Raw genomic sequence first — 14,386 nt, 5'->3', positions numbered from 1 at the left:
AGAATGTATATATATATTCTTAATTACTTGATTTGGGGTCGATGACAGCTCAATAAGTTCTAAAAGGGGTCGATGTACTCATAAGTTTGAGAACCCCTGGTTTAGAGGCATCTGGTTGTGATTTTGGTATCAGAGAGAAGACATTTCACCATTCCGCAGAAAGAACTTATCCTCTTGAGTAATATGTGACAGCAGAGTCTGAGTTTTTGGTCAAATAGTAATAGTTAAACTTTCTTTCCAAGACTGTAATTTATATTTAAACAGATTCGGTTTGGAAATTATGTTGTGTCTTTAAGAGATCATAAAACAAGATTTTCTAAACATCGAGTTCCTGATAGAGTTTGGTCGGATTGTTCTAGTACATGTACATGAAACAGGATATTTACAGTTCATGATACTTATCATAAAAAATAAAACATTCGCTTGCCAAGACTTTTTTTATCATTTCAAGTTTTCCAAGTATATGGCAATCCAATCTACCTGTACCTGTACCCTTTTGTCGGGGGGGGGGGTACTGGAGGTGGTCGTTATGGTAGGTTTTCAGTGGTACCTCAGCAACTTAGATCATGTTGAGTCAATGTATTATGTCTATAATTGTGTGTATTGGAAGCTTATTTGTATGATGGTTGGTGAAGGGTCCTTCAGAGATCTAGATTATGAACATTCGTTTCGCTCCAGCATTACTTGTAATTGCACACAAGGTTATTCATGCCGCAAGTCAGTAAAACGGTGGTGTGTCATAGTGCTTTTAGTAAACGAAGGCTCAGAATTGCCGAACATTGATAGCACAGGTTGGGAATGCGGTGTCAAAAAGACAGTCGGATGATAACGAACAAACCTTCACTTCACATGGTCACTGTTGTGAACATTAACAAAACCTAGAAGTTCATTTTGCACAGCCATCACGTTTCTCTTGAAATCTCGCAAGAAGTGAACATCAGTCTCGGTACTGTAGACAGTTATTCTCTAGTGTCACCACTCTCGAAAAGTAAGTGCAAGATGAGTTCCAGTAAAGCCAATCAATCTCGGCACCACAAGGCAAATCACACAATACAACATTCTTGTCTATTATGGCGGTTTCTTCAATCGTTTTGGGAGGTCTGAATTGAAGTCCTGTAGATGACTGGAGAAATGTTTAAAGGTCTCTTCATTCGGGTATAGTTAGAAGATTTCAGGTGGAAAAAAAATAGAACAGTGTAGAACATCAGAACAGTGTAGCGTAATGCATTTAATAACCAATATAACAACTGCAGCACTCTTGTTTAGTTGAACAATCCTAGATGACTTCTTCCTTTCGCAGAATAGGTCTTTTCAGATTTCCACCTTTTCGGACGTTCAAAGATTTTTCGGGAGAAGAGAGATGCGACAACAAAGTAGCATTGTAGAAGCGTTTTCTCCAGTGGATGTGAATCCATCATAAAGGCTTAAGCTGCACAGATGCCAGCATCCTAAGCCGATGGCTCAAAGTGTGTATGTATATGGGGGAGAGTATTGTGAGGTTTTCTAATATGAAACAGGTAATACGATTTATTGATATTCCGTGATGAAGTCGGAACTCCTCGTGTTAAACTTTTTACTATCCATGTTAATTCGCAATCAGTCTTTTGCCGATTTCAGCATTTTCATTAGTTAAGGATCACTGAAACACAACTCAGCAAGCCAGTGACCATCTCATCTCGTCGGTCCAAGTACTCGTCGCGGCAGATCACTCACCTGTAGTTTTGTCGCTATAGTAAATTCTACTCCAGTGGCAGTAAAAACCGATTTTTTAAGACTCAGATTTAACTGATTTATTTGTCATGCAAAGAAACTGAGAGTAAAGTGCACAGTAAGAAGGAATGTCTGCCACGGGCATGCCCCCCCCCTCTTCTGTCCCCTATTTGTTCCCGAACAGATCGATGTCCTTCCTTACACCTTGTAGTGCACTTGTTTTATCGAAACTGGATTGTCATTTGTCAGACTCTTACCAATCAGCCACCTGGGCTCTCGCCCATATGCTGATTTGTCACATTGTTATATTTAAAACAAATCCTTTCTAGGTCAATTATCAACATAACAAGTAACACTAGTCAGTCTTGACTAATAACAAAAACAAAATATGAATAGTACAACCTTTAGCCTCGCGGTGGGAACGGCGTCTCCGTCCCCACCACGAGCACAAGGAGGTAGGTTTCCCTATCCAGAAAACCATTGTCCAGTCACCCACCAGACAAAATAAAATAAATTGATCTTCAATTAATACATACATAGGCAACCTTCATCTTACACCATCATTTACATCTTACTATCATATGGCTCTGCACCAGATCGGTCTCCATCGACCCCAAACCCTGACGCTGGTCTGTAACTGACAGCTCCCGACACTGCCGGGAGGTGCCACCATTCTCTTCTTTGCCAGAGTAGTTCTCCTCTGCCCGACAACCAAAAACTTAGTCGTTCGGTTCGCCTCTTCGGCGTATCTAAAGCTCGCAAATAGTCAGGGCAAATCTTGTCATCTGCTTCATGGGCAGAAGGAGACTTCCTCCTCCAGCAATTAACACACTTCGGTGTCTCTGCATGTTTTGTACAGGTCTTGTATGTATGGCCCTTCCTGGCAGAGTATCCGCAGAACTCGTCTGCATCACAATACCGGGCCACATGGCTATACGCCATACACTTGTATCATTGGGCTGGGGTCCACAGATCCCGAACCCGGTGCGAACTCCAGTTCACGAAAATTCTTGCACGTTTTAGCAAAAACCTCCTTCTACGTGCATATTCCTCCACAACGTAATTGTAACCAGGAGAGTTCCTTGCCTTGTTTTTAGTCAGAACTCTGATCTCTGAGAGCACTTGGTCTTTATGGAGGCCACAGTCGGCCAAATTCCTCTCCCAAAGTTCCTTCATTAATTGATCTTTCGTTATTTGAGAATCAACATCAAAAATGAAAAGTCGATGACTCCTCCGAAGGGTCCGCTCCACCTCCAATCACAGATCTTGCACCTTTGAACACTCTTTGATTCTTTGCACATCCTCTTCAGATGCCGCTTCAACCACCACTCTTTTGTTTCTAATCGGTCTAACTGACACGACCTTAACATTTGTTAGGACCGGAGCAACTCAGCCCATCAACTCAGTCTTAACTTGGTCGCTAGTTTGATACTTGTCCGATTTAGCCTTCAGTATAATTGTTCTTGTCTTGGTACTCGTTTCTTGGGATCCGACGGCGTCCGCGTACGATCTCAGCTTAGAAACTCGTTCTTCACTTAGGGTTTCAATCTTTGCCTGTAATTGCTTGTTCTCTAGCACAACCCTTTACACAACGTCCGCCACCTTATATCAATATTCCATAATTCGTTTCGCATCCGATCCTGTCGCATCAAGAAGGGCCGAAACATGAATTCTTGTCCTTTCTCGATAAAAATTTAATTCCTCAAAGTCCGTCAGCTGTGGATATCTTTATCAAGCTGAACCACAATTCCAGAGGCAGACGGCCCTGAACTCGCCCTGACCAAAATCTTTGATGGAGAAGGTCGAACTGGAACTTCTTCCACGGACTCTTCTTCTGAAGAGGTCTCTGAAACTTCAATCTGAGGTTCCGGAATCTTCTTTCTACGTCTCGGCGTAATTAGTACACAAATAGAATAAACGGATCAGAGCCTGACAAATGAAACAACCAAAATAACACGGAATTTTAAACAAAGCCTAAAGAAGCTCACTCTGCCAGTTGGGGGGATCTATCACTCCAGCTGCCCAGCCCAGACCGCTAGGAGGTAGAGCTCTTCAAGCGTCTTGCCAATCAGTGGACACAAACACTATAAAACTCTTATCAATTGACCAAAGAAAGTCGCAATGATAATAACCAGTCCTACTGCTTCGCAAAATCACTTGGCACCTGGGCCATCGAAACTGGATTAAGGGGCCCAGGTACACGCACTGCTGGAGACAGTTTTTTCTGGTGGCTTGACCCAGTACATCGCCCCTCCACTCGCTTTGTTCTCATTTAGTCTCTTAATGAGATCAAAGCTGGCTACACCAATTGTCTAGTGTATTTTATGTACCAAATCCCTTATGGTGCTTTGGTGCCAGAAATATGGTGAGCACCTGTACATGGTGAGGGTATCTCCCAGTGACGCTCCTGCGCTTCCAGATTAGCATTACTGGGATCCAAAGCCCGCAGCCTAGGTTCTAGGCTAATATCATAGGAATACGGCGTGTTTGCCTTGCGTTACGACCCGCGGAAATTCGGAAAGAGGGATTCCTGGTGGTTGAGGGGTCCAGCTTCAACACACCACTTTGGCCTCTGCTTTGACAAGACGGATGGACTTGGAGTTCTGGCTAGGGTCAATCGGCTAGTGGGTTCACTTGCGAGGGTCAACCGTGTCAATGCCACGCCCCTACCTTTACGGTCCGAGGGATAAGAGTCAGGCTGGCAGAGGTGCGGGTATGATGTCTGGGTAGCCCTGGCGTTCCACTACGAGCGCATTTATTGCTTTCCGAGTAGTGGGCATTCCATTTGGGCTCCGTGGTGGGTGGGGAGCCAGGGAACTAAACCAAAATAAAAACCATCTTGAATCCTGATAAACTGACTTTTTCAGGGGCCCCAACACGACCCCTATCTGTAAATACAAACGGAGAGACAAAAAATGCTAACGCAGAAAAGGCACCCAGAACTGAAATACCATCAGGGTCTATCCGAAGATTTTAATCATCAATCTAGAGCAAAAAACCTATTGGGAAAATGTTGCTTTTCTTTATATAGAAGGGTTTAAAGGGGTTAGGAGATTCCCCTAAATCAGTTAAGATGCTTCGTTTTGAGGACCTCTTAATTGAAACCAAATATGACAATCATTCTGAGCAGCTACTACGAGCAAAATCAATCGGAAGATTACCACTTACCGCGACACCACACAGAACACTAAATTCATCAAGAGACGTAATTTCACAGTGGGACCAGCTTGAGGTTACCGAGGATATCTGCTCTGAAATAACACCACAGAGAGTGATCGCTGTTAAAAGAATTTTTACACTTAGGAATGGGAAACCTGTTCCCACTAGAAACATCATCCTGACATTCAACTGGCTGACGTCTTTTAATGAGATCAAAGGTGGCTACACCAACTGTCCAGCGCATTTTATGTCTCAAATCCCTCCCTTACGGTGCTTTGGTGCCAGAAATATGGCCACTCGCAAATGGCCTGCCGTGGCGTCCTTGCATGCGCTCGATGTGGTGCAAAGGACTATGAAACAACAACATAATGTTCAGCTACAAAACCCACCTGCATTGAATAAATCTTTATTTGGCCTATATAGGTGTACGTTGGTAAGTGACAAATTCCCTTCACGGCAGAAAATGCCAGGGGATTACCATAAAATGAAAAATAAAAAAAAAATGCTAAAATATACAATAAAAGCTACAATAAAAAACGAATGGCTCATCACTACATTTCTGTCCAGAGTCCTGTCAGTTGTAGTACAAAAGTTCATCTTAACATCACATCCACTGAAACAACTTGTGCGAGATATACACTCGTTGAAATAAGTACACACAATTGCGTACATACAGTTATTGACAGAAATGCACACAACTGCTAGGCAACAGTAGCCTCAGCGAACCACACCGTGGTTTGTTTCCTATAATTCGAATCTTCTATGAGCCTTTGTAGGCTCAATTCCAGTATGTGTTAACCACTGACTTGACTCCGACGCCCTGGCTGGTATAAACCTGTCTGCCATCTTCAGTCTGTTGGTTTTCATTCTCAGGGATTTCACGCCTCTTAAGGCAGATGACGGGATGTGCCACTCACAAATCTGCTAGAAGCATGGTGATGATATCACGCCAGTTATCACCTTGATTGTAGTTATTAATCGTTTCCAGGCAATGATGTTTGGTAAACGCTGTGGTTTAAGCTGTTCAGCAAGCTGCTTAACTGTTGAGGGAGATAGTATTTATGGTTGCCCCATTTCAGCATCCAGAATTTACTCTCGTATATTCTCTTAATGTGGGTAGGGGCGCCATACAATATGGCCGAACACACCGTGGTTCTTAAACATCATGCGGTTGTTAGTTTGTTTCACGTGCAAGAGGTGCTCTTTGGTTGCCCACCGTAAGTAATTCATTTTCTTTACAATCAGGTCAGCATGCTACTTGAACGTAAGTTTAGTATCAAATGTTTATCAAATCGTATGTATCAAACGTTTAGTATTAACTGTCAAGGAGAACACCTAACTTATTCATGAGCATGCCAGAGGTGGAAAGAAGAAAAACATATTCAACGACTTGAGGCAGAGCTGAACATATATCAGGAAGCAAGAAAAGCACAGAAACATATAAATATAAACAAAAATTCACCTGCGCCCAGAAGGCAGCAGAGAGATATTCTATCGGAACCCAAACAGAAATGACAATCACCCCGAAAGAGTCACTCATTCCCATGGCAGGCTACGTGTTAAACTCACAAAAACCTGCACAGAAGGATCACTCAGCTTCCACTTCCATATCTACGCCTGCTAATGCTCCACCACTTCCAAGACAAAGTGGTAAAGAAATTTCAAAAAACCTGTAAAGCCACCAGTAATTCAAGAAATAATGGAAGTAGAAGTTAAGAGGAGAAATGAGTTCCAGGGCGAATATGTCCTGGAACGCTTTGCGGTAGAAGAAGAAATGAATACATGCCAACGCTCATTCTTCTCAAACAGAGATAAATCCAGGACTGAGAAAACAAAGCCCTCAGCCCTTCAGAAGCCACCGAATGGACCCTAAAAATCTTAAGAATGGCCACATTTAAATTCTTACAACAGAACTGCCGTGGATTCCATCGAAATAGGTGGGAGTAGTTTCCTTATCACGGTAGACAATGTTGCACAGTCACTAAGGAAACTATTCCCATCCCGGCACGTTCGCATACCATTATGCAACTTCTCCATCAAAAATTTGAGTAAGGCCATGCCCCATCTTCTGTCTACCAACAGCTCTATGCTGCATACCGAGCCGAGTACTGTGACTTCTTGCCTGTCGTCACTGATGGGTCGAAGTCAAGAGTCCCCACGAATACAGCATACGCACATCTGTTGTATAATATTAAAACCCACAAGTACCAAAGGTGTATGTTGTATACTGACTCTAAGTATAATACAGGCTTTATCGAAGATAAGATATAATCCTAATCCACACCTGACTCGGGTCCAGCAGACGCTCAACTCTCTTTCTGAGCGTTCTTTCGACATTCGTTTCTGCTGGAATCAAGGGGAATGAACTGGCTCACTCCGCAGCCAGGTCCCCGCAATCCCAAAACAGCAGTAGCCTGTTAGTCCTCTATGCATACTACAGGTAGCTAATACACTCGACATTAGTCTCCCAATGGCAACAATCTTAGCATGAGCAGGTCGCAAACAAGCTCTATCAGATAAAGCATGTAATCGAACACTGGCAGGAACCGTAGAGAGGAAGTTGTTCTAGCTCGCCTCCGCATAGGCTACAGTCATCTTACGCATGATGACGCTGCGATGTGTGAGAATTATGACACATTTTTAACATTCGTCACATTTCAATTGAGTGTCCACGCTATAGACACCAACGTCTCTTATATTCTCTAGTCTTATACACTCAGTCAGATTCTATCAGCTCCCCCCCCCCACGACGATTGTGATTTTGTTCGCTCCAATAATAGACAAACCGACCGTAGAGTACACGAAATATCCGTATTCGCTTTCTTTGCAAACTTGTAGAAGTCTGCGTCACGGTTCTCTGAAATTTGAAACATTTATCCTAGCAGAAATCTGTCTTGGAAACAAAAGGATGGCGTAGATTTGGTGGAACCCTCTAGGAATATTTCTCAGTTATTGGCTTAAGAGATAACTCTAGCAAGCGTCTTCGCTGCCCTACTAATAGGATGTGACCAACTCGGTTGTCCCCTTCCCCCCCGGGAATGGTACAGTAACATAGAAACATCAGCAGTCGCTACTGATCCCCAGCTCTCCATTGCATAACCGTTATGCGATGTTTAAAACACTATTTTACCAGCAAGGGCTGGATCACAGAGCTTGAAGCTTAAGAGTTTCTCATTGCACGTATTTTGATTACTCTCTCTCTCTCTTCGTACACAAGAATAAAGAGAATGTAAACACTCTAAAGATCCCTATCTTAGATAAGCGCCTGCTGTTGGCTCTTATCCTTCCTTTCCTACTTTCCCCTAAGCCTAATGGTCACTACTTAATACCGCATTAAAGAATGCATTAGGATAATGCTTAAGCACAACTGAAGGAGGCACAAGAGGAGATATTATCTAAGTAATACATCTTTTCCTTAAAGCAAAATATGCTCAAAAGCATTCTCAGTGGACAGGACCATCGCCTCCGCTATTATTCGGTAAACTGAAGATAGAAAGCTCGTTGGTTAGATTCGCCTCTTCTCGCTGTGGCCTACTTTCTAAGTCCTGAATAGCGGGATGGAGATCCGCTTCCAGGTGCTCCATCTGGCAGCGACGTAGTCTCTAAATCATTATACCAAGGTGTCGCTGTTTTCCAAAGCTGCGCAGCGCACATTCGATCACTGTCTCTCGCGTGACATTTATGAGTTAATATTTTGAAATATTAATAATGCGCGTAGGTTCTCTCTGAGTAATGTTAAGAATCTGATAGTGGATTAAACTGAATCACAAATGGAATAAATGAATATCATAGATCACTTCGATATTTGTAACAGAAACCAACTGCTGGATGCACCTGCTACTTAAGCTACGAGTCCACTGTATCGTGGTCTGTAAATTACGGGCGCTCAGTGATTGGACTATCCCTTATGTGGGATAAAAAAATCGAATTTCTTAGGGAGGAAAAGTGCACAACTCTGAAACCTACTAAGTGGGCCATTGTCAAAAAAAAAAAAAAAACCCAGAAGATTTGCTTCCTTCCAAATGGAAACCATTCCCAAGTTAGACATTGGCAATCGATGGCTTTTGCACACACTGTGATCCACGTGGCGTGGAAAACTCCCAGTGCGAATCCGGTTACAATCAAGGAATTTTTATGGGACTGCTCGCCCTGTAACAGAGTTTGTCGGTTTCGGATGGGATTACGTGGTTCTCCCTTTGGAAACCTGGTTTTTTATCCACAAAATAATAACACTTTACTCCAGACAATAAACTAAGCGATGAGGTAACAGATTGTGCCGCGTTTAAGATTTTGCCTTCCTTAGCTTGTAACAACTGGCTGGGATGGAAGCAGCTAGTAACTGACATCAGCCTATTAAATTACGCTACGTATTGCTGTCTGAATAGATGGTTTACACGCATCAGACCATGGTAGGACCATCATACATAAGGGTTCAGTTAGAGAGACTTAAAGAACTGATGACGTCACACTTTATTGATCATCGACAGTCTTGATAATTTCATACTGTTCCAGGCAATTATTATCCATATAGTGTTACTATTCAACTGATGCAAAAATATCACGGAACAGGCCCTTGTGGGTAGCACAGAGTTGGTGGAATCGCCGCCTTCCCACACCGGATGGAAAAGACCTGGGTTCGACTTCCATCGATGACAAGAGGAATTTTTATGTGCCTTTTTCACAATGTGGCTGAGTTAGTCGGTCTCAGACGAGGGCAGCAGACAGAAAATCGACCACAGAATACAAGCACAGTATATACGGATCGATACGGCCTTAGTTGCTAATGCTCCTAAAACCCAACAACAACAATCGCCGAACAATGGTGTTTGTTAATAAGCTTTGAAAAAAAGTATGGGATCTACGAAAGGAAAAATCGTTTGGTGAACTAATGTTCCTTTAGCAGTATAGCCGTAGCCAACATAAACATGACTGTCGATCCTAGGATCACTTCTGGTGTGCTTCTTAGCTCAACACAATAATAATAACGCGTGCGAATAAGAAAGTCTTCGTAGCTCTCAAAATAAAATATTAAAAGCTATTCTAAGCAGCTTTAAACAAACCTTCTTTTGAACTCGTGTCAAAATTAATCCCAGTCGTTCATTCAGACTTGGCTAGAGCCGGCCCTTAACGCCATTCAAGTGTCAGCGGACAAAAATAGTAAATAAAACCACTCGATCAACGACAAGCCATTGTTTAAAATCTCGAGAGAAACGCCCTCGCGCTGATCATTGTTCACTTCAGTTCAAACGTTTGTAGCGACCTCTGCGCACTCGGTCGCCTCGCTACACAATAAAAAAAAAAAAAAAAAAAAAAACAGTTTCGCGAGGCCAAGCACCGAAAACATTTTATTCCGTCGCTGTATATGTTAACATCCCAGTTCCGTCCCACGTCAGCTCGTAGCCGCCGAGGTCGATCAACTGCGAGCAAATAGTCCATGATTTACAAGCAGACAACACTTGAATAGCGTAGCGGCCCGGGGTGAATATATGGCAGTCTCGCTGATTCGATGATGAGGAAAATGGTGATAAATGACCGGCAACGATTCCGTACTCACCATTCAAATATTCTTCCGCAACAAGAACTGCGAAACTCGAGAAAGACGACACAACACCAACTGCCGTACGCATTCGGAATTTTTACTCGCAGCAAACGAAACGCAATGAAGATAAAGACGTATTTTTCTTTAATCCGGCGATCAATAAGGGGAAATAGAAGTTCTGCGCAGCTACAGATGGCGGCACCCCGGTCTGATAATTGACTGACGGGGTGGTGGTGCTGCTGCAGGTAAATTAAGGGCAGCCGCTTAAATGGAATGAACGAGTGGATTTTGTCTTTGAACGCCAAGGTTTTATCCATTATTTAAGCAGTAGCCATATTCGTGCGCAGATACTGAGCCTGATGGCTTTCTTCCGTGAGTCGATGTGAATGCCTAGGAGAAAGTCAGCTGAGCAGCCACTTCCTTGACCTTCGTGACAATAAGACGTTGGATTTCGGACTCAGTTTATGATTTGAGAAAGATATAACTTGGAAGGCTTAGAATAATAATATAATTGGCGATATTGGGACTACGAATCGAGTTGGGCTTCACCAAATAGTATCTAAACCAGGAGATTTTCGTTTCTGAAAATTCTGCGCGCGAAACAGTCTTAATTTGCAAAGGAATTAAGTTTGGTTCTTGGAAAGACTTTGAAAAACCTTTTTAGACTTTCTCCCATTCGTCTGCAGGTTCTAAAATCAAGGTTTTTCTCTGGATACTACTATTATAAGACCTCCGTAGCCGAGTGGTCAAGGGTGGGAGTGCAGTAGCACACGCTCTTTGAGGAGACCAGGGTTCAAGTCCCTGGCTGCTAAATATGGTCAATCTGCCAACCCACACTGGACCAGCGTGGCAGATTATGGTCAATTTCCCTCAACATGAATTGTTGAGGAAGCTTCCATCCCGTAGTGGATTGATAATGGTTGCGGTTTACCTTTTTACCACTTTTATTGCCATTGCACAGAACACAAAGTAATTTTTATACAAATGCATAATTATTTTAAGATGCTGTAACGAGTGTACACTGACAAAGAATTCAATAGAAAATAGCACTGTGTTCATATTTATGATATACAGCCAGATAAAGTTTTCTTAACCCTCCTCCCCTCCCATACCGTGGTCTCGATGTTTATTTAAAACACCGAGATATCGATTTTTGAGTCTACTCCATTTCCTGGCCACCGAAAAACACAGTGCCTCTCATATTACAGCCGCTTTTTGTTCTTTTAATTTTACTTCTATTAGCATAAAGCATATGCGCGGTGTAAACTTTCCTATCATTAATATTTAGAGCCTAATTAGCATATAAACACGTGTAACTGCGTAGCCGCGCGTCTATAAAGAAGTCAAGATTACATTAGTGGACTTTTGAATATAAAAAAAAAACGAGGGAAAGAAAATAAGAATGTACATCCCTGAATGCTCTCGTGGATTAGAATATAGCTGCATGTTCAACAACCTCAGTGATAGATAGAAAGATTACAAAAAAACTTGTCTGTCTCCACTCGTGCAGTTATTATATTTAGCTGATAATAATTAAAACTTGAAATTATTATCTTTGTTATGGAAATGACTCTCCTTCTTCAGTTTGAAGGTTTTTGGGTTATTTTTTACGAAGATAGAGCCAAGATAAAGATCCTAAAACATACTCACATCCGGAAATATATTTTTCAGCATAAAAAACAAGGTTCTGGTTCAAGCAGTTTAGGAAACTTCACGTTTTGGATGATTTGCAGCCATCATTAAGAGTAGTTGCAAATCCGAAATCGTTTTCCTCCATCAGTGCAGACTCTCTTAAGAAGATACTGCACCCGTACGAATTTCATTGATGTGACGGCTATTTCCTGTTCCGTCCTGTAGTAAACGGTCGCACTGGGAGTATTATTGTCTCGAAATGATACTCCATCACTATTGGCCTTATTTGAAGTTTCCAGAGCAGAAGGCAGATCCTCCTTCCGTTCCTGGAAACTTAAGGAGGTCACGGATTACAATTTTGACCCCACGAACACCTCTATGGGACGGGTTTATCCTTGCACATAGTTTATAATCACCCTGATGGGCACTAAAATTAGTTTTAAAGAACGGGAGTACATTTATGGGAACTCTAGGAATTATTTGTCTCAAGGGCCTTCAAAAAGAAATTCACCTCTGGATAACACGGGAAAAAAAATCCTGACTGTTTACAATATTGAAATTTGGGGGCAACAAGTTTTTTTACGAGTTGCCCTTAAATTATGTTTCGAAAATTATTCATTTTCCTTCGAAAAAGTTCATCTTTTCAGTTGGTAGACTTTTCCATCCATGGGGACTTTTGAACCACACCAATATTCCAAATTCATTAATAATAGCATTATATGAGTTTAATCGATAATGATTGCATTTTTGTATAAGGGAAGTGTGTTGTGAATGCCCTTTAACAACAAGGACCTTTTTCTTTCAGGACTGGCCGGAAATGGAATCCTCCGAAGGCCCTCCAATGAGTGAATGGGAAATCCCACATCGCATGTTCGGTCGACAGGTATATCTAAACTGGTCTAATCCAGTGGTTCAACGGGAAATGGCCGACGTACTCCGGTTCTGGTTGGACAATGGAGTTGATGGATTCTACATGAAACACCTAGAGCGCCTCCATGTCACCAACGAGGACGAACGGTTAGAAATTATTCGTCACTGGAGGGGCATTTTAGATGACTATGGACAGCACGGCAGTCGCAAGATGCTGATGGGATCGGTGTCGTTCGTCGAGTACCTGCAGAGTCGTAAATGTCCATTGTTAAGTGCGATTCTCAGTTTGTTCGACCTGGTGGATGTGCCCCTTCACGTGGCAATAAACCACACCGAGGATATACCGAATCAGATAGCGAAGGCAGAGTCTCTGAAATCCTTGTCCCCACTGCCATGGCTTAACTGGCACATTGGGAGTGCGGACACATTTCGATTAGCATCGCGACTGGAACAGAAGTATACCTTGGGAGCCATATTTCTCCTCATGATGCTTCCTGGATCGGTGTCGCTGTTTTATGGAGACGAGATCGGACTGCAGGACTCTTATGACATTCTCTCCAGCAGGGTGAGTGTGCTCTACTGATTTACCTGTTAGTTGTATGCGCAACTTTCTCTTTTTAAAGTTGTTTATTGAATGCACCATTAGATGAATTTAGTGCTTTGCTGTTTTTAAGAGTTCTTCTACGACTATCAAGATTACAGATTAGCACGCAAATTTGAAAAACAGATTCACGCAAGCCAAGTTTCTGTTTGTAAATGCTTCTACTTATACTTTACCCTGCTAAACGTAATGGTACATTCATTCTGATAAATGTTCGTTGTGTTCAGAACTAAATGCGTCCCATTACTTTTAACAGGATAGAGTTAATCGGTATTTTTATGCCTAATAATCGTAGCAACGTTTCAAATTCTGTTTCCTAGACAACACTAAACTTTCGTCGATTTATTTACTATAAAAACTGAAATGGCAGTTGTCAGAGAATAAACAATAAATGGGGAAATATTTAACTTAGTTTTGTGGTTAATGTTTCTTTGATGCGTCCCTGTGAGGAAGGCTTACCATACAATAATCAATATTACCAAACTGCCGTCGCAGTACTTGATCCGTGAAGGGAAACCTGTATTAGTTACAAACATGAAACTGACTCTCTTACATTCTAAACAGGGAGTGTCATGAAACGTAGCAGGAATCATTGAAGTGGAATATTCGTGTGCAGTGGACTAAGTGATGTAATATTTGATCAGTGCCGCATCTCTGTCTCTGTACTATTATTGACTCCAACTGCTTGAATATCTTGGTTTAAATTCATTTAGACTTGGTTGTTCAGGTGTACACAGCTTTATCCAAATACACGCTAATGAATTAAGTTGGAATTTAACTTTGCACTGAATCCCAAAGGGCATACTACAGAAATCGTCTGTATACCTATGGAATTGACAATAAAAACAGAACAGACATTGAACACATCTGAGATA

At 42.1% G+C, this 14,386-nt stretch overlaps 1 protein-coding gene across 1 annotated transcript in view; it reads left to right on the top strand.

Moving 5' to 3' along the window:
• Positions 1–14,386, top strand: part of LOC150084613 (maltase A2-like) — a 91,699-nt gene that overhangs the window by 49,161 nt on the left and 28,152 nt on the right. Inside the window, exon 3 of the mRNA XM_090376513.1 lies at positions 12,846–13,475. Coding sequence (XP_090232639.1) covers positions 12,846–13,475 — 630 coding nt within the window. The remainder of the gene's footprint in view (positions 1–12,845; positions 13,476–14,386) is intronic.

This window comes from Mastigoproctus giganteus, chromosome 6 (genome assembly GCF_048544385.1).
Source record: "Mastigoproctus giganteus isolate SK-2022 chromosome 6, ASM4854438v1, whole genome shotgun sequence".
NCBI lineage: Eukaryota > Metazoa > Arthropoda > Arachnida > Uropygi > Thelyphonidae > Mastigoproctus > Mastigoproctus giganteus.
The sequence above is the reverse complement of the archived record's forward strand: the minus strand, read 5'-3'. Positions and strand labels throughout refer to the sequence as shown.